The following is a 27,348-nucleotide window of genomic DNA, read 5'->3' as shown; positions in this document are numbered from 1 at the left end:
CTCTTAGACCAGAAATGACTGAAAGGCATGGTGGACTAACTTCAGCGTACAACACATACACATATCTCTGTAAGTTATTGTTCGCAGATAGCCACCTCTGAGCAGTGCTTCATTCCAGATGAGTCAACATTTTCTAAGAAGTATCTTTCAATGCCTGTCACTGAAAGAGAGAGAGAGAGAGAGAGAGAGAGAGAGAGAGAGAGAGAGAGAGAGAGAGAGAGAAAGAAAAGAAAAAAAAGAGTGAGTCAAGAAGCCGTTCTTAATTATAGGGTTTTGTGTGTATTTCCAGATAATTAATGTTCAGTACATTATTATTTAACTAATTATTTCTGAAAATAGCCAATTTCAACATATAGCAAAATTCTGTACTTTCTTCAAGTCACAGATGACTGAAAATCAGTTGAATAAACAGAGTTTATTGAATAGTTTTGAGAATAATCACTTTGAAAAGAACAAAATTGGGACACAGGGCAGAGAAGACATTTTTATGCAGGACATTTTTGATCCATTAGTATTCTACTTCCTGATCCTGCTATTCTTAGACACCATGACCTTTTTATTTCCTATTCATCACATACATTGTATTGAATATAATATATTATGACTTAATTCAAATTCATTAAACTACACAATTAGCTGAATAATTTAATGTATTTTCCTTCTCACCATTTTTCCAAAGGATTCTCAGAGTTTTGCATATTAAAAAGTAAAGGATATGTCCTTGAGGAAGGTTCAGTAACTCCACCTTAGTAAATATTATAAAAAACAATAATTTCCTCATCAGTATGAGGAGCCAGCTTCTAAAAGCCTGAAGAATATGAATTACATCTTGTCTGGGAGAAGTGGAAAAGGTTAAAATTCATCATTTTAACTGATAGGCTTTCTACAGAAAAATAAGCAAGGCAAAGAATACCAAATGCTGTTTTAATTTCTAAGGTCCCCTAACTACATTTTCTAAGGCAAAATGTGGCTTCGTCACTTGTATTGTAGGAAAGACTTTTATAATAATCGTTGATTTCATGTTTAATTGGCCTTAATGAGACATATTTCTGAGTTTAGAAACATTGAATAAAGCAGATTGGTACCTTTACCTTTTTGACAGTGTAACCTGTGAGTGATTATCCTAACTCCTTCATGATGAGCATACAGTATTTCATGCTTAGAATAGGTCTCAGTCTGCCCTTGTCGAGTCCTCCAAATATTGTTTCAACCTCAAGACTACCAAATTGAATTAAAAACATAAATTCTATAATTTTCCTCCTTTAGTTTTCTTCATAGACAAGGTAACAGAATAAAACTTCAGGATATTAATACCCGCCCCCACTATGATTTCATTGGGGAAAGGGAGAGAAATTATTAGCCATAATGTTTGCCATTGAGATGAATCGTTTTCTTCAGTTTCTAGTCTTTACCTAACTATGCCATGTCAGCTTTACTTTCATGTAACTCTCTAAAATCATTCACCTTTACCTAGAAGGAAAGATTCTCTGCCAAAGACTAAATACCAAACTATAGGCTACAACAAATATCAGGAGCCAGGGTGTAGCTACATTGCACAGTCACCACAGAGAGTTGATTTTTTTTCTTGTTTTTCTAATCTGCTACAATATGTATTACTATCAACTCTCCCCAGGAAAACAATAAATAGAATAGGTATTTCCTAAAGGGGGTATATTAGATTGGCTTCTAAAATTACAATATAGGAGTTCCAACAATGGCTGTCTCAAACCAGATAAGCCAAGAACCCCGTAATGAATAATTAATTTCCTCCCTTGGATATTTTTATATAAAGTCTCAGTTGTATATGAAAATACTATAAATATAAACTTGGTATATTTGCTATGGAAGTTATGAATGCACGTATGTCTAGAGACACCACAATGCTTTCTTTAAATTTGTGTGTGTGTGTGTGTTTTTTTTTTTCAATAGCACTAAAGTAGCCTTGATTGCCAATCTAACTTGTCTTTTCTGTTATTTCTGGAAACTGTTTCCAGAATGTATTTTGGGAAAAGATAAAAAACAAAGTAATCATTTTAAAAGACATTTTGGGTATGGGGACAGTACTTATAAATTCCTATAGGGGTTATAGTAGCTTGGCAAATTAGTAGTTATAGATTCTTCTCCAGATACAGTAACTTCACTAACTGAGTCATCACTTAGGTATCAAGTACTAGGCATGGTCTCCTTCTTCCTGTGCGGGTCTTAAACCCTTTGAGGATTACCATCCACAGATAAAGGTAGTCTACACCTCTTATCAAAGAAATTTCGCATTACAACATATTGAGACCACCACCACAGGAAACACAACTAAACAAACAGCAGAGTTGTGGAGCATAGTCCAGATGAATACATCTAAAAAAACATTTTGGTACCTAGGGCTCAGGCAACATTGTGAAAGATGAAGTAAAAAGATTTTAAAAGCCATATGGCCAGGGAGTTTGGGAGGAGATTGCATGTCCAGGTAACACCAGAAGCTACATTCACAAAGTTTCACCACCATAATGACCAAAACATGACCTGAACAAGAATGACACCAACAAACATGTCAAATACAAGAGAAAAATGCCTTGAGGCCCCAATCCTACAGAAAGAACTATTAGCAAATGAGGGAATCTAGGAGTGGCAGAGGTGGCCCATAAAGTATAAACAATTGGTTGTCTAGTGCCAAATGAGCACCCCTGAAATTTATGCATACAAGTGACATACAGACTGAACAAGTTATAGTTAGGAATGCATGCATATATATGTATATATGTGTGTTTATGTGCATTAATTAATAATAATTAGTGAAAAAGGAAACCACACCATGAATTTGAAAGCGAGTGTGAAGGTTATATGGAAGATTGGAGAGAGTAAAGGGAAGGGAGAAATATTTTAATTAATTATGATCTCAAAAAAATTTTACAAAGATATTCTGGTACAATTAGAGTCAGCACATTTCAGCTAACTGAAGTCTACACATGATGCAATGAATATGAAATTAATCACAACATATTCCATTTTCGGTGCTTCTTGTTCTTTGTTCATATAATCAAGTGTTACAAAGTTGTTTTATTACTTCTACATCCATGCATTTAGCTCAGCTGCACAGTGCACACTACTAATGAAGTCATGGGGCACAGTGACATCCGTTTTCAGGCCAATTAGTTTTATTCTGTTCACAGACCATAACCCTAACTTAAGGTAAATTGTACTAAAAACAATTGTCTTCTATTATAAGGCAGGCAGAAACAGAATATATGTGATTCTTTTGTCAGAACTAAAGAGAATTTCAGTACCTACATTTATGAAGATCTTAGTAAACCATGCATTTCTTTTTTTTATTTTTTTTTACTTTATTAATTTATTTTTGTTACATCTCAATGGTTATCCCATCCCTTGTATCCTCCCATTCTTCCCTCCCTCCCATTTTCCCCTTATTCCCCTCCCCTATGACTGTTCCTGAGGGGGATTACCTCCCCCTGTATATGCTCATAGGGTATCAAGTCTCTTCTTGGTAACCTGCTGTCCTTCCTCTAAGTGCCACCAGGTCTCCCCCTCCAGGGGACATGGTCAAAGGTGAGGCACCAGAGTATGTGAGAAAGTCATATCCCACTCTCCACTCTACTGTGGAGAGTGTTCTGTCCATTGTCTAGATCTGGGTAGGGGTTTAAGGTTTACCGCCTGTATTGTCCTTGGCTGGTGCCTTAGTTTGAGCGGGACCCCTGGGCCCAAATCTGCCTATCATAATGTTCTACTTGTAGGCTTCTAGGACCCTCTGGATCCTTCTACTTTGCCATTCTCCCATGCTTCTCTCATCTAGAATCCCACTAGAATGTCCTCCCCTCTGTCTCGGTTTTCTGGTAAGTGAAGGCTTTCGTGGGACATGCCCCTTGGGCTAATATGCAGATATAAGTGAGTATATACCATTTGAGTCTTTCTGCTTCTGGGTTAACTCACTCATTATGATCATTTCTAGCTCAATCCATTTATCCACAAATTTTGGGAATTCCTTGTTTGGTGCTATCTCAGAAAAATGGGAATAGGGCTTCCTCAAGACCCAGCTATTCCACTCCTTGGAATGTACCCAGAAGATGCTCCAGCACACAACAAGAAAATTTGCTCAACCATGTTCATAGCAGCCTTATTCATAATAGCCAGAACATGGAAACAGCCTAAGTGTCCCTCAATAGAAGAATGGATAAAGAAACTGTGGTACATATACACTATGGAATACTATTCAGCTATTAAACCATGCATTTCACTTCAAGGCAGTACATTATAATAAAATAAATTTTATTCGTATATGGGTTTACTTTTTCTGAGGTTATTTTTTAGAAGAATTAATTCACTGAGATCAAACTCAGTTTGAATTACTTTGATTTATTTCATCTTTTAATAAAAATAATGTGTATAATTTCTTCTATTCACAGAAAGCAGTGACAGTTTTTACTACAAATATGCTGTCTTAATCCAGAGCTCTTACAAAAAGTTTTAACTTACATTTTATTCTCCATGAGTCAACAAATAGAAATATTGTCTGAACTCCGAGGTCAGTTTCTCTTTAGCAATGAGTTTGATGGATGATCTCTAGTTACAGCCATGGTATGAGTTAGGTTTATGACTCCCACCGGGTGTGGAGCCTTTAGAACTGCACGTATACCTTTCCTCATTCGTTAGCCCCTAAAAGTGTGACTGCACATTTGAAAACACCTTATAAATCATCACAATTAACAACCTTCAAACTGTCCATCCAAAGCAACTGGCTTGACTTGCCATCTGTTATTTTTCCTTCTGAACCCTCTAGTCAGTTTATCTAAGGCAGCCATTAACATTTAAAATGATGTTCCTTTTTAAGATGTGTGATGGGCTGATGCAGTAAAGCCTTTGTTTTAATTATCAACAATTGCTATGATGCAATATAATTTTTGTGATACTCAGGGCTCTTTACAAATCAAAAGGAATCCAACTAAAACAGTAATTAATGTCAAATGACTAGTCACAAAAGGCCCTATTTAATTAAAAAGTTCTAATCTTTGATTATACCTCATCATACATTCTACTGATTACAAACTCTTGTCTGAAAAAAGGAATATAATTGGGGACATAGTGTATTGTCTCTCTAAAATGACACCTGAAAATTACAGGAAATGGCTTTGGTGTGCTCAGAACTTGAGAAATCGTCCTAAGTCATATTTCTATTTATTTTATCTTTTGCCATTAAATGTAAGAACATTATTTTCCATTAAACAATATCTTAGGTATAAAACAAAAAGATGAAATAAAGTGCACTAAAATTTCAATCTATTATTAAAAATATTGTTTAACCACCATCTTTCTTATACCTGGGTTTAAAGAATAATTTTACCCTGACAAAAACAATAAAATACCTGTCAAAAATGTAATATTGAGCCAATTCATTATGTTTATTAGGTTCATATCCAGTTCAGTATAGTGACATAAGCCTTTAATCCTGGCACTCAGGAGGCAGAGACAGGAAGATCCCTGTGTTTTCAAGGCCAGCCTGGTCTGCAGAACAAGTCCCAGGACAGCTAGAGCTAGCTACACAGAAAAACCTTGTTTTGAAAAAATATATTAATAATAATAATAATAATAATAATAATAATAATAATAATAATAATAATAACAACCATGAAACATATATTTTTTAAACTTACAGTTTCACCAGTGAGTGATAGTGCATGCCTTCAATACCGAGAGAAGCAGTAGGATCTCTGAGTTTGAAGCGTGCCTGATCTACAGAGTGAATTTCAGGACAGTCAGGGCTATATAGAGTGACTCTATTTTGAAAAACATACAAACTAGATAGATAAACATTTTCTTTAAAGCTCATATTCCTGTGTGGAAACATTCTACTGCATATGGAAGTCACTATTGAATTCCACTGTACTTACTCAATGTCATTATCAGAGTCTAATATTTAATTGTAGGAATGAGAAGCTTATCCACTAATAATGTGTTGTGTTGTTGTTGTTGTTGTTGTTGTTGTTGTTGTTGTTGGTTTGGTTGTTGTTGTTTTGGTTTTGGTTTCAAAATAAAGATATCTTCCCAAATGTGAAAAGAGAAAATTGTTGGAGTATTCCCAGATGTTTATACAGTCATGTGACTTCTGAGCTTCAGTAGCAAGGATCTAAAGGAGATATGGTGCAGCAACATGACAATCAAATACTAATGCTACTGACAGGCGTCAATAGGTTTTGTCATTTGAGTATAGCATGCCTTAGAATTATTTTGATCTATAACCAACAGATCTCAGCCTTATTTCAGTCATTGTTCTAGCCCAACCTGTGTTCATCTGATTAGCCTGACATATGCTGTGTCCAACAGAAATAACAAAGCACAGGTTTCAGAAAAGCTAGAGAAGACTGACAGCATTTATTCAATGCTTCCTCTGTGGGGCACTGCATCTACACTATTTCCCTTAATGTGCCAAAGACATCACTCAACGGATGATTTAAATGAAAAACTTATGCAGCACATTTACAACAGAAAATGTTTGTACAATAGAATATGTTAATAGTGCTACTATACTGACCAAAACCATGTGAAGTGCAGCTAAAACTTTTAAACACATACTTCTGCTTAATACAATTTAATATTCTATAGCTGCTTTTAATATTAATACAATTTTACTAGTCCCTAAATTGTAGACATGACTTAGAGGTTAAGAGCACCATCTGTTCTTCCAAAGGTCCTAAGTTCAATTCCCAGCCACCACATGGTGGCTAACAACCATATGTAATGGGATCTGGTACCCTCTTCTGGTGTGTAGGTGTACATGCAAACAAAACACTGTATAAATAATAAATAAATCTTTAAAAAATACTGAGATAAAGCTAATGAATATAAAGATAATCATTTCTTCAGCTTTTCTTTTAAAATAGGCAAAGTACTTGATTTATTGACACAGCCCATCTTAAACAGTACCAGACATCACGTCTTTTGTATGTCTTATGTGCAGTGTAGAAAGCACTGTACTAAAATTGGTGGACCTCACTCTTCAGTAACAAATGGAATTAACTTCATGATGATAATTGGGAGAATAAAGCAAATTAAAAGACATAAAATGAAATAATTCCATTTTTGTTTAATCATAGGTATGGCTTTGAATTTTGTTATTTCATCCAGCTATCCCCTTGTATTCCTAAAAATATTTTTGTCACTCTGACCCACCAAGGACAACAAAAATCTATTAGGAGGAGAAGTTTACTGGAGATTCACCATTTGAATTAATTGTTGCAACACATCAAGGCAAGGAAAACATAGTGACTGAAGCTGAACCAGAATTTGCCAATAAGAAGGTATAACACTTGTTACATCCCAGCTGCGAATTGGTTGTAATGCACTGCCCCCACTTTGCTATACCTTTAAGACCCATCTCTCAGAGATCCGCTTTCAATTAGGCCTTCCGTAACTTCTAAACAGTGCCACTTACTAGGTACAAGACTTTCAAACATATGAGATTATGGATGGCAGACACTTCATACTAAACCATACCTGCCGTGTGTAGCTGTACTGGATAGTTTTGTGTCAACTCAACACAAGCTAGAGTCATGAGAGAAGAAGGAGCTTCCATTGAGGAAATGCCTCCATTAATATCCAGCTGTAAGACATTTTCTCAATTAGTGATCAATGAGGAAGGTCCAGGCCATAGAGGGTGGTACCATCCCTCAGCTCTGACCCTCCAGGATTCCATAAGAAAGAAAAATGAGCAAGCCATGAGAAGCAAGCCAGTAAGCAGTTCCTCTCCATGGCCTTTGTGTCAACTCCTGCTCCGTGTTCCTGACCTGCTTAAGCTCTTTAAATATAAAGGGCATTTTATACATTTCTCCTTCAAATGTATAGCAAGTTTAAAATTTTTAACTTAAATAATTAAAATTAAAACATTATTAGTTATTATTAGTTATATATGCAGCATATATGACAAAGGAGCCAGTTACATAGGTGACAATATATTTATTGTCATATTTTACATCTTGCATTGTTCATTCAAAAGAATAGTGTTCTGGTTTAAAATGAAATAATGGGTTTCTCAATATTGGAGAGATAGAATTCTATAGAAACACTAGCATAATCTAATGTCTTTTGTTGGATATTTCTCATTATAAAAAGTAATGGCTAGCTTCAGGTATGTTGCATACACTTTTAATCTTAGCATATGGGAGTCCAAGGCAGGCAGATCTCTTTGACTTCAGGGAAATTTAGCCTATAAATGGAGTTCCATCAAGGGCCATACATTGAGACACTGTCAAAAACAAAAAGAAAAGAATCTAGCCATGAAATAAGTTTTGAAAATATATTAATAATTTATATTAAGACATTCAAATTATAAGACTAATATAAATTATTAACATTTATTATGAATCCTAAAAATATCATTAATCGAACCATTGAATTATGTGATTTATAGACATAACATCATCCAAAACTTAACATCAGATTTTTACTAAATGTGACTTCTTCTAGAAAATTCTCTCTAGATAATTAAAAAATATAGTATTCTTAGCGCTTTGCAATAAGTAGAATGACTGTTAACTAATTTAAGTGATTATTTTGATAATGTGTCAATTTTGTAGTCAGATAAATGTCAATGGTAGCTGTGCATCTATCAATTAACTATCAAAATAATGTAAAAAAAATACCTTTAAAATCATCAAGGAAACCTTCAGCAGAAGTAACAAGTAGAAATGCCCTGCCCATAATGAAAAGGCATGCTGATTCCTCCGGCCAAAATTAGGCAATTGGCAGCAGAATATTGCTGCTAATTGGTATATATTTTCTTCAAGAAGTGAAAATTCTAACCATACATTTGACAGATGTTTGTGTAAACTGTCATGTGATATTTTGATAGTACTCCTGTGCTCTTTAAAGCTTTGTTTCTGTTGTCACACATTAAAAAGAAAACAACTCTTAAAAAAGGAGAAAAGCATTATTTATTTACAAATATATGTGTGTGTGTCAGAAGCAAGACATTTTAAAAATATAAAACAATGGATGGATCAATAAAAATATCAACCCAGAAGAAAATAATGCTTAAACATTTAAAACTCTCAGTGGGATAGTCAGGAGATTAGCCATCACAAGATAAATTGGAGAGAAAGCTCAGTAGTGTGTACTCACCTGCTCTTTCCTAGAGCCTGGGTTCAGTCCTCAGTGCTAGAAATAAAATAAACAAATAATATCTTCATTTATAAATTATTGTATCTTTTCTCAGGAAATATTTAAAATTCTTTTTAAAATTAATTTATACATTTATTCACTCTACATCCCAGTCCTCCCCTCCCTCCTCCCCTCCTGATGTTGTAAAATGATGAATTATTCTTTCTACATCAACCAATACAGTAAAGTATTAAGGCAGTAGTTTTCTTTAACCAGCTAAGTTCTCCAACGACTGACACAGAAAGACAAAGGTTTATTTTTAAGTTGTAAGCATTATGCTGGGAAGAATCTTAGCTACTCTAGTCCTAGTACCTTTGAAACCCACATGAATCACTTGCCAATCTGATGATTCCCTGAGTAGCTTCTGCTCCGTCAGTCTGTTCCTACAGCCACATGCTCACTGCTACCTTGCCTTATTGCAACTCTTTTCTCTCTGGCGTCCTCTCCTCCTGCTGTTTTGCTGTTTCCCCCCTCTCTTCTCCTTTCTCAAACCCAACCTGGGAACCAAAACTCCTCCTATGTCTTGATAGGAGACCAAGTTACAAGCTTTAGCATCTTTATTTAGCTAATCAGGCATAACTGGGTAACATTCTTTATCATCTCATGGTTACAGGAGATAGTTCAACATTCAAGGATAATTGTGGAATATTCTACATCATCACAAGGTTACAGGAGACAGCTGGGCCTTTAGTCCAGCGCTCAGGAGGCAGAGGCAGGCAGAACTCTGTGAGTTCAAGGCCAGCGTGGTCTACAAAGTGAGTCCACAGCCAGGATTGTTACACACATCAACCTTGTCTTGAAAAAACAAACCAAGCAAGCAAACAAACAAACAAACAAGGTTACAAGAGATAGTTCAACATTCATAACAATGTCAATGGCAGGGCTGTAACCAGACCTCAAGGCATTGAAATTAGCATTTGAACCTTCCGCCAGCACCCTGGTTCCATGTTCCTCCTTCTTTCACCTACACCTACCTCCCCTCAGGAAAGAGGAGTTCCTTAATCACCAACCCATGCCAACATGCCAGTCAAGTCCCATCTGGCTGTACTGAGGGCATTCTCCTCCCTTGTGGCTAGGGAGGCAGTCATGCCAAGGGAAAGTGATAAAAAAAAAAAAAAAACCGCAGGTAACAGAGTCAATGTCAGAGACAGCATCCACTCCCCTTGATAGGAAGCCTACTTGAAGACTGAGCAGCCCATTGGCTACTTCCGGTTAGGAGACCTAGTTTCAGTCAATACATGGTCCCTGGTTGGTGCTTTGGTCTTCAAAAGATCCCCTGGGCCCTCGATAGTTGGTTCTGTTGATCTTCTTGTGGAGCTCCTGTCCCCTCTGGGTCCTTCTATCCTTCCTCCCACTCTTTCACAAGACTCATTACTCTCTGCCCAATGTCTGGTTGTGAGTCTTAGCATCTGTTTAGATCACTACTGGGTGGAGGCTTTTATAGGACAGCTATGCTAGGCTCCCATCTACAGGCATAGCAGTTAATAGTGTCAGGGGTTGGTTCACTAACACGGGGTGGGTCTCAGTTTGGACTTTTCACTGATTGGACATTCTCTCACTTTCTGTTCTGTTTTTATTTCGGCACTTCTTGTAGGCAGGGTAAATTTTGAGTGGAAGCTTTTGTTGGTGGGTTGGTATACCCCTCCTTCCACTAGGAGTCTTGTCTAATTAAAGGATGCAGGGGTGATGGAGACTTTATAATTCTTATTTTGTTTGTTTTTATTTAATTTTAAGTTTATTAATTTATTCAGATTACAAATAAAATTTTATCCCATCACTTACTTGTACCCTCCCATTCCTCCCTCTCTCCCTCTTTCACCCTATTTCCCTCCTTTAGGTCTATGACCAAGGGGGACCTTTTCCCCCACTATATGGTCATTAGTGGGGGAATCTATGTCTATCAATGTCTAATCTATGTAGCCTGCTTATTCTTTCTTTGAGTGTCATCAGGCCTCCCCACCAAAGGAAGGTGTTCAAATATGGAGCACCAGAGTTCATGTCAGAGTCAGTCCCTGCTCTCCACATAACTGTGGAGAATGTCCTGTCCATTGGGTAGATCAGAATAGGGGTTTCATGTTTACTATTGTTTCATCCTTGGTCAGTGCAATAGTTTGAGCAGACCCTCCTGGGTCCACCCATTACAATGTTCTTCTTGTAGGTTTCTAAGACCCTCTGGGTCTTTCTATTTCCCCATCTCCTGTATTTCTCTTACCTAGAGTCTGCTTACAGTACCCATATTTGTAATGATTTAAGTACAAATGACTAATAACATAATTGATTATAATTTGTGAAAATGTCACTAATATTTGATCTTCACAAACGTGGATGGGAAAAGAGTATTGTATTAGCATTTGTGAGAATTAAAAACAGTTCTTTGTAAAGTTAAACAACTTGCCTTTAAAATTAAACAAAAGTTTATGTAATTTTTACTATTACTCTGAACAGCTCACCTTTATGCTTTCTCAGTAATCTCCAAGCTGATGATACTCTTCCAAGAGTCAAAGACTATTTAATAAATACTTCAACATCAGACATTGTTTGGGGGTAGTCCAAAAGAGTCTCCAAACATTATAGGTTATTCACAGCTAGATGTGAAAAAGTAAATACCTATTTCTGGCAACATAGTGTACTTTAGACATAGGGCCCGTAGGCTCCTCAGATGGAAGTGGCGTGAATAGCCCCTTCTTGAGGAGTACTTTTCATAGTACCAGAAGCTTCCAAAGAGTGAAGCAACCAACAGTTCTACCAAGCTATGATGCTAGTGAACTACACCAATGGCTGGCACGGCACTATAACCCTAAGAGGACAATAGTGGCACACAGACCTTGGCAGTAACCAACAGCTACGTGTAGTTAGCACCTGCCCAAGAGGAAGGAAAGCATGTCTGGTGCTGGAAACCTAGTCAACGACTCAAGCCTGGTGAAGTTATGGAATTTAGAACCTATAACCACTACTTTAATAACCTAACAAACAAAACTGCTAACTATATTAATAATATTTGTCATTTAACCCAGAGGTAAGGGTAACCTTCCCTCCTCATCAAGGAACCATCTTTTTTTGCAGCAGTCAGAGACCATTACAGAAAATTACAACTAGTCAAATCCTAGAGTTGTGAAGCCTACTTCTATGCGATATATCTACCCTACGCCTATACCTAAGGCTCAGAAAACATTATGGAAGAAGGGTAGAATGAGAGTAGAAGACCACAGGGTTTACTTTTGAGATTTTTATTACCTAGAAATGTCAGTTTTTCCCATACTTTTCAATAATATGACTGTGTAAGCATGAGCTGAGTGAGGAGCTACAGCAATAAGCATGCTAAGGAGACCTCAACACTGCACAGAGAACTGTAGTCATCTAAGGAATGCTGACAACTGGAGAAACAGTCTCCACCAGGAAGAGCACATCAATTGATTATCTAATACCAAGTAGTCATCCCTGAAAGCATGTAATTAATATTATATAGACTTAGCAGCATGTAATTATATATGTAGGAATATAAATGTGTATACATACATGTATATCTATGTAACAATTAATGAAGAATAGATAATATACACAGTATAGTCCCTATCCCAAATAATGTCCAAGACCTAACTTTTTCTTATGTTACATTGTTTGAGAAAAATATGAGTTTTTCAAATGTAACAAAGATTAAATCCCTGAGATATTCCATTATTAAAACAGATTGAAATTCATAATGGGAACCCTTAACAGCTGGGGTCAATAATATTTGAAACAGAGGTAGATTTCAGTCTTGAGAAAGAACAAATTTTGCTGATTTAATAATCTAGGACATCATAGATGCACAGCAGATAGCTGAGAGACTCTCCTCACTCTTATTTTCACCAAGAAGTAAAATTAAGCAACAGCACTGTCTTGTATCACCCAGGCTTTAAGGTTTACACCATAACTGCTAAGTCAAAGAACAAATTGTCTTTTTTAATTTATTATCTTACTCATTAGGGCTACTCACGGAGATTTTTCTTTTTCCATTACAGATAATTCTTTTTCTCTTGATTTATAAAAGCTAAAAATTCTGTATTAAATATTTAGTTCTATTAGAATGAATAATTTAATAGAGGAGTATATTTTGTAGAAGATAAAGGTATTAATGTATGTTACTAAAAGGAATTGTTCAAAAATTATCATAGAAAGGTGTACAAAACAGATAAACAAGGCAGAACTGTGGAAATTGCCCACCATTCTGATGACTGAATAGGAAGAAGCACAAGCACACAGGACGTGTAGAAAGGAATTTTATACATTGAAATAATGAAGAAGCTGTGTATTTTCAAAAGAAACACACACACACACACACACACACACACACACACACACACACACACACAAAATTACTCCAAGTGTCAGAGTTTCTTGGAGTTCTTGGAGTAAAGGTACAGAACTTTAACTTCTTCCATGGTTTGGCCATGAGAGTGTACCCTCAAATCAAGCAACAAGTAATTGAGGTTCCAAGCAATCTTGCTATGCACATCAAATATCAGCGCTGCCTACAAAGCTCATGTGTCCTGGAGATGATTGCTCAACTGGAACTGGGCAAGTGCCATCCTTGAATGCCATCCTGATCCTTGGCCAGAGAGTAGGAACTACCCAGAGGAGCACTGCAGAGCACCACCTAGGAAGAGGATAAATCCTTCCTTCAGCATTCTCGGTATTCCACCATGAAGAAAGCATATCTTATCTGATACCCGATGATTTATTGTGTTTGACAAGCCTGGACTTACTTTATCTTTCCAAAAACATAGTTATACAATTTCCTAAGCTACTATTTTTCTTCCATTAGAATTTCTGTTACTTAATACTATACTTTGGTGAGGTAAAGCCTACAGTTGTCAGTGTATTTGTTTTCCTTCCTAACTGCCTGTTTCTTCATCATTGCAGAAAGTACGAAGTATATAAAACTTTCTGATTACTCTTATACTCTTATATGTTTTTTGTTTTGTTTTGTTTTGGTCTATCATTCCCCATCCTTTTCCTAATGCATCCCTTTCTCAGATTCATAACTTTTGGTTTTGGTTTGTGAACTAATAAGTATAATCAGGGACTATCTGTGTTACCATTGGGTAGGGATTAACCATTTGAGGCTCATGGCATCACCGACTGAAGGCAATGACTCCACACGCCCCAGTGTAGAACTGTCAAGCTAACAATACAACTGAATTGTGTTCCCTCCTAGGCCCTGTTTCCTCACCCACCATACCAGATTTATAGTGTGAGACATGAATTCTCTCTGTGAAGCCTACCTCAAACCTAATCAGTGTGTGTTTGGTTACCCTATAATTTTTGTTAAGAGGATTAGCCACAGCTAAGGAGGAGCTTTTACTTTGTGTTGGAACAAAGGGAAGAGTTCACTCTGGGGGAAATAAAACCACTCCTGGCACAAATTTCTGTGACAAAACATGGGCCAAAACAAGCTTGAAAGAGAGGGGATTCATTTAACACAGGAAGCCAACACAGGAGCGCAGGTCAGGAAACTGGAAACAAGAACTGATGCAGAGGCCATTGAAGAGCACTGCTTGTGGGATTTCTCCCCATGGCCTGCTCAGCTTGCTTTCAGCACTGCAGATTTACAGCCCCAGGGCTGGTGTCCCACACAGTATGCTGGGCCTTACTTCTTCAGTAATTAATAAAGGAATTCTACTCCCACAGACATGCCAAGGGGTCAATGGTGTGGTGATTTCTCAGAAGAGGCTCACTCTCCTCAGGTGTTTCTCATCTGTGTCAAGGTGACAAAAAACTAAGCATTACAGGTGTCATTTTCAGAATAATTTTTTCCTTTCTTTTATCTTTTTTTAATTAATTTATTCTTGTTACATCTCAATGCTTATCCCATCCCTTGTATCCTCCCATTCTTCCCTCCCTCCCATTTTCCCCTTATTCCCCTCCCCTATGACTGTTCCTGAGGGGGATTTCCTCCCCCTGTATATGCACATAGGATATCAAGTGATTTTTTTTAAATGATCAATTGGTAAACAATTTCATTAGTGAGAAGATTATGACAATGTTTTAACTTTGATTCTATATGTAAAAAAACACACAAAATGAACACATGAATTTTCATTCACTCGGTAGTTTCTTGGACAAACCCATGACTTAAGAATCTAGTTACAAGGTTTTTGTTTGTTTGTTTGTTTGTTTGTTTGAGACAGGGTTTCTCTGTGTATCCCTTTCTGTCCTGGAACTCTCTTTGTAGACCAGGTTGGCCTTGAACTCACAGAAATTTGCCTTCCTCTGCCTCCCGAGTGCCAGGATTAAAGGTGTGTGCCACCACACTAGGCTACTTACAAGTTTTAAAATAGTGCTGCTCTACATCTGTTCAAGTGTTTAAACATAAAATAAACTTCTAAATTTTCATGATTGATTACACTGTTCTCTGGCTGCTGTGGTCTGTTCCCAATAGCTAGTAGAGCCTTTCAACACTAACCTGAATCTTATGGTCCTTCTTTCTCCACTGTGGGCAAGAAAGATCTCTATCTCTCAACAGACATGCTGCATCAGCCACTACCTCTGAGTGATAAGTGAAAAGCCTATGTGCTAGGCAAGGCCTTTCTTCATTCCCTTCTAATGTATTTCATTTCCTTTGGCTGAGGAAGTTTCTGGTACTAAGCATAAGAAAATACAAACCGAATTTCTAATTCTATGATGTATGTTTCATCTAGTGACACATTGTACAGATTTACCTCTCTTAAGAATTTTATATTAGTAGAGCAAAGATGTCATTTGTTTGTTTGTTTGTTTGTTTATTCATTTACCTAACTACCTATCTACCTATCTATGTGTTTGTTTGAGACTGGGCCTCACTGGCTAGCCTACACTGGCCTAGAAGTCCTGGTAATCTTCCTGCCTCAGCCATCTGAATGATGGAATTATAGGTAAGAGCTAACACGCCTGGTTTAAAGGCGGTTTTAGACAATTTCTCAAATCTGAAGCAATATTTATATTTAATGTGTATGCACATCAGGTGTATGTGATTCTCATAGTGTTTGTGAAAATATTTGTATAATCTAAACTGTAGATCACCACCAAACTAAGATCTCCACCAAAGATTAAGAAATGGTTCTATAGTAGTCTGTGGCTTTCTAAATAGGCCTTTGTCACAAAAGTGGTTAATTACCTCTGTTCTTCTGGATATGCTTTCAAAAGATCGTTAATTTGTATCTGTACAAATGTCCAGGTTCTGCAATAAATGTTACAGTCTTTCAGTTTTTGGCCTTCTGTGGTTTCTGTATCTTCAGTAAAGTGAGAACAGATCACCCAGACCTATCTAATTAAAGTCAACATATTTCTAAATATACTCTACATTGTTTTGAGAAGAATTGCCAATATAGCTTTCTTGAATTGTCAGTACAGTTTTATTTAATACATTTACATTCAAACTACAAATCCTTTTGATTAGTACTTTATTTACAGTTGTCACATATCAAGCTTTAAGCACCATTTTGAATGACAAATAAAGATATCTTATGCATTTTTATATCAATATTTGACATAAACCTTTCATCACTTAATTAACATTTTAGGTCAGTCCATTCTATCAGTATGGATAATTTGTAGATGTGTGATGGCCTTCTCCCTGAACAGTATCAGCTTTTCTCATTCTTAAAGATAGGACAGTCTTCAAAAGTCTGAGTTCAGAAGCTCGAAAAAAATCAATTCAACCTCAGTGATTTTTAATGGTATTTCATTTCATTGACTTCTTTTATTTAACATGGTATCAAAAATATCATTCAGGAAAACACAGAGTATTTTTCTGACAATGGACTTGTTTTTGAACAAGAAGAAGTGCTTTATGTATAGTAAAAGTATGCTATGTCGAGTAACAGAAAACAGCTATTTGGCATCACTTGGTTTTAAAAATGAGAAGAAATAATATGCATAGCTCATTGAAAGAGGAATTTATATAAGGAGGCCATAATTACCCAAGTAGGACCTTGTCGCAGAAACTCCGGAAGGTTAACGATTATAATGATAATTAAAATGCACAGGCTTTGTAGAACACTTATTTGTTTTCCTGGGAGCTCAGCTACTCCTGGTATATTCTCATTGATATTAGTATGATAGCTATATAACAAGCAGGTTAAATATCTTAGAATAATGGCTAGAAATGCCGGAACTGTTAGAACCATTGCTGATCATAAGCATTTGGTGTCAGCCTCACCTGAAAGGCAGGACCTCCTGTGACACAGCGTTTTGAAACATCTTTTCAGGTCACCACTGTAAAACTGACTCTGAGGAAAGACTGCCACCTACTGAACTGAACTTCCCGGGTCCCCTCCAAGGGCTGATTTCCCAGCCTCAGTCAGCATTGCCCTAAAAAGTTTAACTCTAAAAAATAAGGAGATTGCTGCACAGAGCGTGAAATCATAATACTATCCTTTTTTTCCCCAGTGTCAACCAATTTAATGATATAGCAGTCACATCTATAAATTAACCATTTCACTCATAAGCCCTGCACTTTAAACCGTCATATACAAATATTAGACAAATCTAATTTCCCTATGCAGTAAATTTTCAAAATTCCCGCATGTCTGTCAAAGTGACCACAAGGGGGAGCTAGTATGTAACTTCTTAGGGGGCAAGAGCGATGAGATTATGCAGTTAATGTAACTTGTTCTTTTTGGCTGGCAAGAAGAAAAGGACATGAATATGGCATTAGGAGTTTGTTGAAGTGAGGAAAATGTTTCCTTATGTTAGTGATAAATGTTAATGTACACAATTTAGCTAAATACCCTTTAAATATGTATTCATCTATTTGATACGGAGTAACATTGTGGAGTTGCCCCACATCAAATGCATTAATATATTAATATACATTTTAAAGTGGGCTTAGATTACCAATTACACATACAAACATACACACTCACATCCATTCACATGCACAATCACACACAAATCCATTTCCTGCTTAATAGCATTTAATGATAAATTTTAAATAAAGAGATTTTACTTTTAAATTTTAGTCTTTACAATTCGGAATATTTGCCATAAGATGGGCTAACGTTCTTCAGTTGATCACTGATTATTAGTTAAAATTTATTGAAAATATCTATATATTTGGTTTTACATTTATTTCATTCAATGAGTGATTTGTGGATTAATCCTTACAGGTACAATTTGCATGTCCTTGTCAAGCTAACCTTGTAGTTATATCATTAACATACTACACCATAGACAGGACATATATCTAAATATGCTATCATATCATAACATACAGGAGCAGAAACATTATTTAGAAATATTAAACAGAATTTTTATTAATAGAAGCATTTCATAATTTTAATAAAAAGCAGACAAGTTTTACATTTAATTTACATTTCTCTTTTTATATAGTCTTTTTACTCATTTTGAATTCATTGCATATGACAGAATACTTTCATACTTAAACTAGAAAACATTTCCCATAAAGTATAAAATTTACAGTTAATTTACATTGCTCAACCTAATTTATATTCATCCTCAGGTAGAAACACTTTAGCCTTCACTATTGGTTAAAAGACAGTTAAGAGTCAGTAAACAGTCAACAATAATATAAGATGGGAGCCACATATATCTTTAAAGGACAAGTGACACTAGATATAAACAGAATACTCCATTCTTTTGAAAATTTAAAAATGACATGGGTTTGGTTTCTAATACCTAAACCTCCTGCTATTAAATTCAGTTTGAAATCTTTCCTACAGAAATTTAATGTATGAAACCAGATAGTAAAATGATACAAATAGAATTATAAAAAATGATTTTTTAAAATTCAGGTATAGTGGCTGCACAGAAAACAATAGCTTTATTTTTTTCTTGTGAGCTATATGCTATTAAATTGAAGATTATGGAAAAACAGGATAAATTACAGAAGACTGCTCTAACAGTGGTCCTGGCTTCAGGAACAACCTCTGAGACAGTATCTATAACATACAATTACACATTGTCTCATCAAAAATTGAATAAATCATACAAAATTCTATGAAGTCCTATTTTAAGATTTTCCCCTTAATACTGTGAGGTCAATTGTGAGACTGACTTAGCTGTATTTGCTCATCTTTATTAATCTGTAAAAAAATTAATATACAACACTTCTATTTGAAGCAATTCCAACATATCACTCCATTTACCTTTATTCTCAACTTGCCCAACCTATTTTTATTAATTAATCGAATATTAAGTCGTTTACAACACATGTCCTCAGTGAATGGTCCCACAGGGATTCTAAATGACCAGACAAGATCAGAGTCTGTGCATTTGAAGAGAGAAGGGTAAATTGTCGACTTAGACTTGAATATGGTTTGACACTACAAATAATGATTATCAACCAGATGTTCTTGATAAAATATGACATTGTTTTAGTACATACACACCGCGACAGTCTTCTGAACTCCTTAATGTGGTGGTATATGAGGGTAGCCTCCCATTGTATGAAACCAGTTTCATATTTTTTGGAGCTGTGTAACATATCTTTTTATTCTAAAAAATGCTCAATATTTTAAAGATAGGTAATATGAAACTTTTAAATAAACATTCTTGAGCACAAAATATACTTTGGGGGAAAGAAAAAGATAGACTTTGAAAACAGATAAGGTTTGTTTGTTAAAAGGGATTATCACAATGGATTGAAAACAAGCCGAACCATTGGAGCTAAGTTATTGGTCAGTTCTATTTATGGTTTAAATAAATACAGATAGTAAATATAAAATTAGTTACTTAGGATACATGTCAGTACTCAACAGCCGTGTTCAATACTACAGGCACATGACACATAAGAAAAATGCTTGTCCTTCTTTTGCTCTTGCCAGATGCCCCAAAGCATTCACCATATTCACATAATTCTTTCAATAAACACTGGGGGGCAATGTGGCATAATTACTCTGGGGGGCTGTGTCTCAGCAAATGTGTGCTTCTGAGGATATATTTTTCATATTATCGACTCCTTTCTTAGGTATTGTCTTTTTGATCTCCTGTCAACTGCATAGCACTATGTTCAATTAAGTCCAATCAATACACCATAACCTCCTTTTGAATTTTTGTTTGTTTTGCTTTCGTTTTATAGTGAAAGTCAAAGACATATCATTACTATACAGTTAAAAATCACTTTTAGATGGTCATTTTAAAAAGACAATTCCTGAAGATTTATCTAAGACTTAGTTACAGCCCTTGGTTAGCTTTGCAAGGCCTTGGTCTTTATCCTTAGAACTAAGGCAGGGTGAGGGGAGAGAGAAGTAAAAAGTAAAGATTGACAGATGAGTGTGTGAATGGTCACTACTCTTTTAGGCAGTTTCTGTTTATAAAGATTTCAAGCGTCAGCTTCTAAAGTGCATGTGTTGGACCAACACTACTAACCACAGAGACCTACTGCTCTGTTTGCACACAGCTATGTGGTTGAAGAACACTTGACAAAGCAGCTTAGATTTTGGCAAGGCTGAGTCCCTTGTTTCACAAAAACATAGATGCCAAACGACCTATTTAGAAAAGAGAAGGGAGGAACATTCTTGAATTTGAAAATCTGACTAAAGATCTTCTCTATGAATTTTTGAGCTGTTGGTCTCCCAAGGGAGTGATAAATTTGGAAAGAGACCAGACTGTAAAATCAGACTATAGGTTATCTCCTTGAAGCCCTGGGAAATTAATAGCTCCTTTACCTGAGTCTTTAAGCAATTATCCCAAAACAACATTCAGAATTTTCTTGTAATGGGTCTGGATTTGATTTTCTCTGAAATTCCGAATGATTCATCTTACAGGTTTGTACGTTCGTCATTCACAATTTATAAATGGCAGCTTAACTCCAGTATTCATGAATTACAGTCAATGCTCTATCAATCAAAACACTCACCTCTATTTCAGCGCATCATTTTCCTTTTTCCTCTTAACTCTTTTCCAGAAGTGTTAGATCAAAAGCATACCTTATTGTGACTCTGAAGTTGGAGAAGACAAGGACTTTAGAGAAGATGTGTGGTGCATCTTTGTGTGTGTGTGTGTGTGTGTGAGAGAGAGAGAGAGAGAGAGAGAGAGAGAGAGAGAGAGAGAGAGAGAGAGAGAGAGAGAGAGAGAGAGAGAGAGGAGGGGAATTTCTAAAACAGGCATCTTTTGAATCTACGTGGCCTGTAATAGGTGAAAAGGTAGAACTCTAAATACTGTTCAATCAGATTTCATTTTCATGAAGCTGCAAAACATGTCTTAAGAGAGGCTTTTCCTCCTTTGAGACGTTTCTCTCTCCACCAGAGTCTGCTTTTCTTCTGAAACACTTTCATAATCAAGTGGCTTTCCTTGCATGGGTGCTTGGGGACAGCGGAGATTTCTCTGAGGATGAGGAAAGTTACATATTGCTTGCTGTTGCTTGCGGGCTTGTTTGCTCCAGAGCTAAATAGCACAACTAGCTCGCCAACACTGACTTGACCGGCACTCACTGGAAAACGTGAAAAAACGCGTACACACACACACACACACACACACACACACACACACACACACACACACACACGGTATGGGCACGTGCACGAATGCTTGCGCGCGCACACACTCCACAGCTCCTTCAGATGAGTGCAGGAGGAGTTAGAAAATCTGCAACTCCCTTGGTGTGTGTGTGTGTGTGTGTGTGTGTGTGTGTGTGTGTGTGTGTGTGTGCGCGCGCGCGCGCAAGGAAGCTAAAGCCGTGTGTTGGTGTGTGGACAGAAAGGCATCAGGAATACCGCAGCTACCTCTCTCTGCAAAGTATGCAGTGATTCCCACGCCTGGCTGTGTTTCCGATCTCTAAATAAAATGGAATCACTGTCAAACTTTATTCCTTTCTAGAAGAAGACAGCCAAGTAGCTAAAGAAGACCCCTTGTAGCTACGGACTCTGGCGACTAGTGGCTCAGCGCTGGGAGCCACCGCGGGGACTTAGCGCCAGCTCTGCAAGCAGCGAAGCACTGGCGTCGTACTCAGCTAGTCAATGACTCTAAAGCGCTGAGCCTGCTGGCCCCGCCCCCGCCTGCCGTTTCTCCGCCTCCCATTGGGCGTGGGCCGAGAAGGCAGGGCCTGGCTCCCCACGCGGATTGGCTGGCAGAGAATCAGTATCAATGTTTAAGCGGCGGCGTGAGGTGAATAGAGTCAGTCAGCAAGAGACGCTGGGGAGAGAATCCGGACTGTGAGCCCGGCGGCTGCCGCAGCGGAGGAGGGCGGCCCGGAGACACTACTCCAACTGTTGAATTGAATTTTCACCTTCCATTTCCTCCGCGCCTTGGCTGGCGGAGATGGATTTATTCGGTTTGAAACCTGCACGTCTTTCTCAGGCTTTGGGGTGATCCTGACAGGCACCGCACCAGGCTGAAAGAGATCATTCGTGGCAGAAAAAAAAAAGGACGAATTAAACAAAACAAAACAAAACAAAAAGCCCTCCACAACAGACTGCACAATTAGCTATGCACATCGATGCTGGACTTTGTGAATAGAGACCATTGGGAGGAAATCTTGAACTATGAACCGGGGCTAAGCTGTGAATCATTTCTGGAAACGTCCCCCCTTTCCCCCAAGACTGAGAGATTTGGGGGCATCTCACGCCTAGCCAAGTGGAAAGGTTTTTAAAAATAAGTAAATATTCGTAAGCAAAGCAGACGCCTTGTTGTGCAGTGCCTCGGACTCCAGCCGAAAGAGGTAGAGTAAAAGTGCTGCTAGATTCAGCTTTGCCTTCCTCCCCCCACTCTCTTTATCTCGTTTTCTGCGCTCCCCGGCCCCAACATGAATCCAGCTTTCTTTTTGTTTTGGGTTTTTTTTTTCTTCTTCTTCTTCTTCTTCTGTCTATTGAGTGAGTCAGAAAAGGCGTTAGGAAGAAGCCGCAACTAATGCCTGTGAAGGGAGGACCGTGAGGGGAGAGTGAATACGATTTGTTCCGCTGCCTCTGACTCATCCCGCAGATCAGAACACCTGCATTTCTGGATGTGTCATTCCCATATACTGAGGCGCCTGGAGAAGGAGAAATAATTTGTAGATCACCCCCTGCCTAACCTCCCTTTGGAGGTGGAGATATTTTCCCCGGGTGGGCGGCCAGGCAGAACCGCGGTGGCAGCAGCTCCTCACCCTCTACCCTCCCCAAGTCCACCAGAGACCGTGAGAGCCAGACTGCAGGATGTATCATGCCAAGCCTTGATGCATTCCATCCACCCTACACCTCCAATTTAAAATAATAATAATAATAATAAAGGGAAAACCTGCACTCTATTCTTTTCAAATATTCACTGCTCTTGTTCCTCGCCAGGGTTTTTCCTTTCCAGATGAAAAGGACTGGGAGGCTGAGCCACTGGAAGGAGATGCTGAATAGAAAGAAAAGAGAGCCACTTGACAGCCCAGCCCTGTGAATGCAGAGACTGTTTCCCTTCTAGTGAGAGACAGGGCGAGTGTGTGTGTGCGCTAGGACTGGGAGGGTAGCTCCCCCCACTCCTTTCTATTCTGCCCACCCCTCCCCCACCAAATCTGCACGTCTAACCATGAGTTGCCTGTTGATTTCCTTTCGCCTGGCAAGAGAAGGAAACTGGAATTAAACTGCGCGGGGAGAAGTCCTTGCTTGCAGGAAGAGGATGGGATGGTAGTGGCGGCGGCTCCCGGCTTGGCGTAGAGACACCAGAGTGTTCTACGAACAGAGGCGGAGATATATCTCTATTTTTTTTTCCTCCTCCCAATAGGCTCTCAACGCAAATGCTGATCAGGCTGTGGCTTTCTTGATTTTGGGGGAGAGCCTGCTCTGAGGCAGAGAGGGAGGAGCTTGGTAGGGGAAAGAAACTACAAATCGGGACACTATTTTTTTTTCCGCTGCATTTCTCCCCTCCCTTTGGCTGCTCGGAAAGGAAAGAGAGAAAGAAAAAAAAGAAAGAAAGAAAAGAAAAAAGACTTGGCTCGGGCTTGCAGTCCGCTGCCGCCGCTGCCTAAGCCAGCAATGCAAGATTAGATCTTTAAATGCAGCAAAACACTGCCTGAAAGCCGGTCATCCTGCACAAGGACCAGACATTTCTCCGTACGCCAGGAGAGCGGAGCCTCAAACATACATATGTATCCGTGACTCTTTCTTCGTCCCTACTCATTCCCATCAATTTCATCACCGAATACGAGTAACTAAGGATTCCACTTTCTCGTCTGCCTGGAGACACACCTCCCAAAGCCCTCCCCCCACCCGATTTGAAGAGTATTCTGTAGGCTGCCGGAGGGAGTGGATTTTACTGCGCCTAGCGGGAGCAAGGAAAACCCACCAATTCTTCAGTTCATTATCATCTCTACGAGACTCCATTTCCGCCTTATCGCAAGCCTCATCACCCAAGTTTGAGGCTACAGCAGTCCAGACCGGAGAGACAAAGCCTTGGGCTTGCCCTCAGCCGCAGGGAGTCACCGCCTTGCTCCGAGCTGCTGCAGCTTCCTAGCGCGGCTGCTTCTCTCCCAGCGCGAATGCTGTAGATCAACAGGTTCGGGCAACTTGAGCGGAATAAGGAGAGACTGCCTGGTGCCGCAGCCCGGGTGCGGAGGGAAGGAAGGACTCACAGACTTGTAGCTCGCTCTGAGCTCTTACGCTCCGCCCCGGTTCCAGACTGGCGCGCACCCACCAGCAAGCACCTCCAGTCCGGCTGCTCCCGCTCCCACCCTACCGGTCTGGGATGTACCTTTCCATCTGTTGCTGCTTTCTTCTGTGGGCCCCTGCCCTGACACTCAAAAACCTCAACTACTCAGTGCCAGAGGAGCAAGGGGCCGGCACAGTGATAGGCAACATCGGCAAAGATGCCCGACTGCAGCCCGGGCTTCCGCCGGCTGAGCGCGGTAGCGGCAGCGGGAGGAGCAAGTCCGGCAGCTACCGGGTGCTGGAGAATTCGGCACCGCACTTGCTGGACGTGGACGCCGACAGCGGGCTGCTCTACACCAAACAGCGCATCGACCGTGAGTCTCTGTGCCGCCACAATGCCAAGTGCCAGCTATCCCTAGAGGTGTTCGCTAATGACAAGGAGATCTGCATGATCAAGGTAGAGATCCAGGACATTAACGACAACGCTCCCTCTTTCCCCTCGGATCAGATTGAAATGGACATCTCAGAGAACGCAGCACCTGGCACCCGCTTCCCCCTTACGAGCGCACACGACCCAGACGCTGGCGAGAATGGGCTCCGCACCTATCTGCTTACCCGCGATGATCATGGCCTCTTTGCACTGGACGTCAAGTCCCGCGGCGACGGCACCAAGTTCCCAGAGCTCGTCATCCAAAAGGCTCTGGACCGCGAGCTGCAGAATCACCACACTCTGGTGCTGACGGCCCTGGATGGCGGTGAGCCTCCACGCTCCGCCACTGTGCAGATCAATGTGAAGGTGATCGATTCCAATGACAACAGCCCAGTCTTCGAGGCTCCGTCATACTTGGTTGAACTGCCCGAGAACGCACCACTGGGCACCGTGGTCATTGATTTGAATGCCACCGACGCGGATGAAGGTCCCAATGGAGAAGTGCTTTACTCCTTCAGCAGCTATGTGCCCGACCGCGTGCGGGAGCTCTTCTCCATTGATCCGAAAACTGGCCTGATCCGAGTTAAGGGAAACCTGGACTATGAGGAGAATGGCATGTTGGAGATCGACGTGCAGGCCAGAGACCTAGGACCTAACCCAATTCCAGCCCACTGCAAGGTCACGGTCAAGCTTATCGACCGCAACGACAACGCACCGTCCATTGGTTTCGTCTCCGTGCGCCAGGGGGCGCTGAGCGAGGCCGCCCCACCTGGCACAGTCATCGCCCTGGTTCGGGTCACTGACCGAGACTCAGGCAAGAATGGGCAGCTGCAGTGTCGGGTCCTAGGTGGAGGAGGCACTGGAGGTGGAGGTGGCCTGGGGGCACCTGGTTCTGTCCCTTTCAAGCTTGAAGAGAACTATGACAACTTCTACACCGTGGTAACTGACCGTCCGCTGGACCGCGAGACACAGGACGAGTACAATGTGACAATCGTGGCCCGGGACGGGGGCTCCCCACCACTCAACTCCACCAAGTCGTTCGCTGTCAAGATTCTGGATGAGAATGACAACCCTCCTCGGTTCACTAAAGGACTGTACGTGCTCCAAGTACATGAGAACAACATTCCAGGAGAATACCTTGGCTCAGTGCTAGCCCAGGATCCCGACCTGGGCCAAAATGGGACAGTGTCATACTCCATTCTTCCCTCGCACATCGGCGACGTGTCCATATACACTTATGTGTCTGTGAACCCCACTAACGGGGCTATCTATGCCTTGCGCTCCTTTAACTATGAACAAACGAAGGCTTTTGAATTCAAGGTGCTGGCGAAGGACTCAGGGGCTCCAGCGCACTTGGAGAGCAATGCCACAGTGAGGGTGACAGTGTTAGACGTGAATGACAATGCTCCAGTGATAGTGCTTCCCACTCTACAGAACGACACAGCTGAGCTGCAGGTGCCTCGCAACGCTGGTCTGGGCTATCTGGTAAGCACGGTGCGCGCCCTGGACAGCGACTTTGGAGAGAGCGGGCGCCTCACCTATGAGATTGTGGATGGCAATGATGACCACCTGTTTGAGATCGATCCGTCCAGTGGCGAGATCCGCACGCTGCACCCCTTCTGGGAGGACGTGACCCCCGTGGTGGAGCTTGTAGTAAAGGTGACTGACCATGGCAAGCCCACCCTGTCCGCGGTGGCCAAACTTATCATTCGCTCAGTGAGCGGCTCTCTGCCTGAGGGGGTCCCGCGAGTGAATGGTGAGCAACACCACTGGGACATGTCGCTGCCTCTCATAGTGACTCTGAGCACGATTTCTATCATCCTCCTAGCGGCCATGATCACCATCGCTGTCAAGTGTAAACGGGAAAACAAGGAGATCCGCACTTACAACTGCCGCATAGCCGAGTACAGCCACCCACAGCTAGGTGGGGGGAAGGGCAAGAAGAAGAAAATCAACAAAAACGATATCATGCTGGTGCAGAGCGAGGTGGAGGAGAGGAACGCCATGAACGTCATGAACGTGGTGAGCAGTCCCTCCCTGGCCACCTCCCCTATGTACTTCGACTATCAAACCCGCCTGCCCCTCAGCTCGCCCCGGTCAGAGGTGATGTATCTTAAGCCAGCCTCCAACAACCTGACTGTCCCGCAGGGGCACGCAGGCTGCCACACCAGCTTCACCGGACAAGGGACTAATTCGAGCGAGACCCCTGCCACTCGGATGTCCATAATTCAG

The 27,348-nt window shown here is 40.0% G+C and overlaps 1 protein-coding gene and 1 long non-coding RNA gene across 5 annotated transcripts in view; one reads left to right on the top strand and one right to left on the bottom strand.

The window, feature by feature from the left end:
* LOC311589678 lies at positions 1 to 25,431 on the bottom strand. Its single transcript, XR_014776616.1, has 4 exons — positions 25,302 to 25,431; positions 9,121 to 9,156; positions 5,658 to 5,736; positions 1 to 160 (listed from the first exon to the last, which is right to left on the bottom strand). It is a non-coding gene; the product is annotated as an uncharacterized lncRNA (long non-coding RNA).
* Positions 16,547 to 27,348, top strand: part of PCDH17 (protocadherin 17) — a 101,095-nt gene continuing 90,293 nt past the window's right edge. Inside the window, exons 1-2 of one of the 4 annotated variants that reach the window (XM_084768231.1) lie at positions 16,547 to 22,798; positions 23,824 to 27,348. In XM_084768231.1, the coding sequence (XP_084624357.1) occupies positions 24,784 to 27,348 (2,565 nt within the window). In that variant the 5' untranslated portion in view covers positions 16,547 to 22,798; positions 23,824 to 24,783. The other 3 variants (XM_084768230.1, XM_084768233.1, XM_084768232.1) reach the window with 3 other exon arrangements.

The sequence above is a fragment of the Acomys minous genome, assembly GCF_964271855.1.
Source record: "Acomys minous genome assembly, chromosome: 18".
In the NCBI taxonomy this organism is placed as follows: Eukaryota; Metazoa; Chordata; class Mammalia; order Rodentia; family Muridae; genus Acomys; species Acomys minous.
Note: the sequence above shows the minus strand (reverse complement) of the source record. Positions and strands in the feature narration are given on the sequence as shown.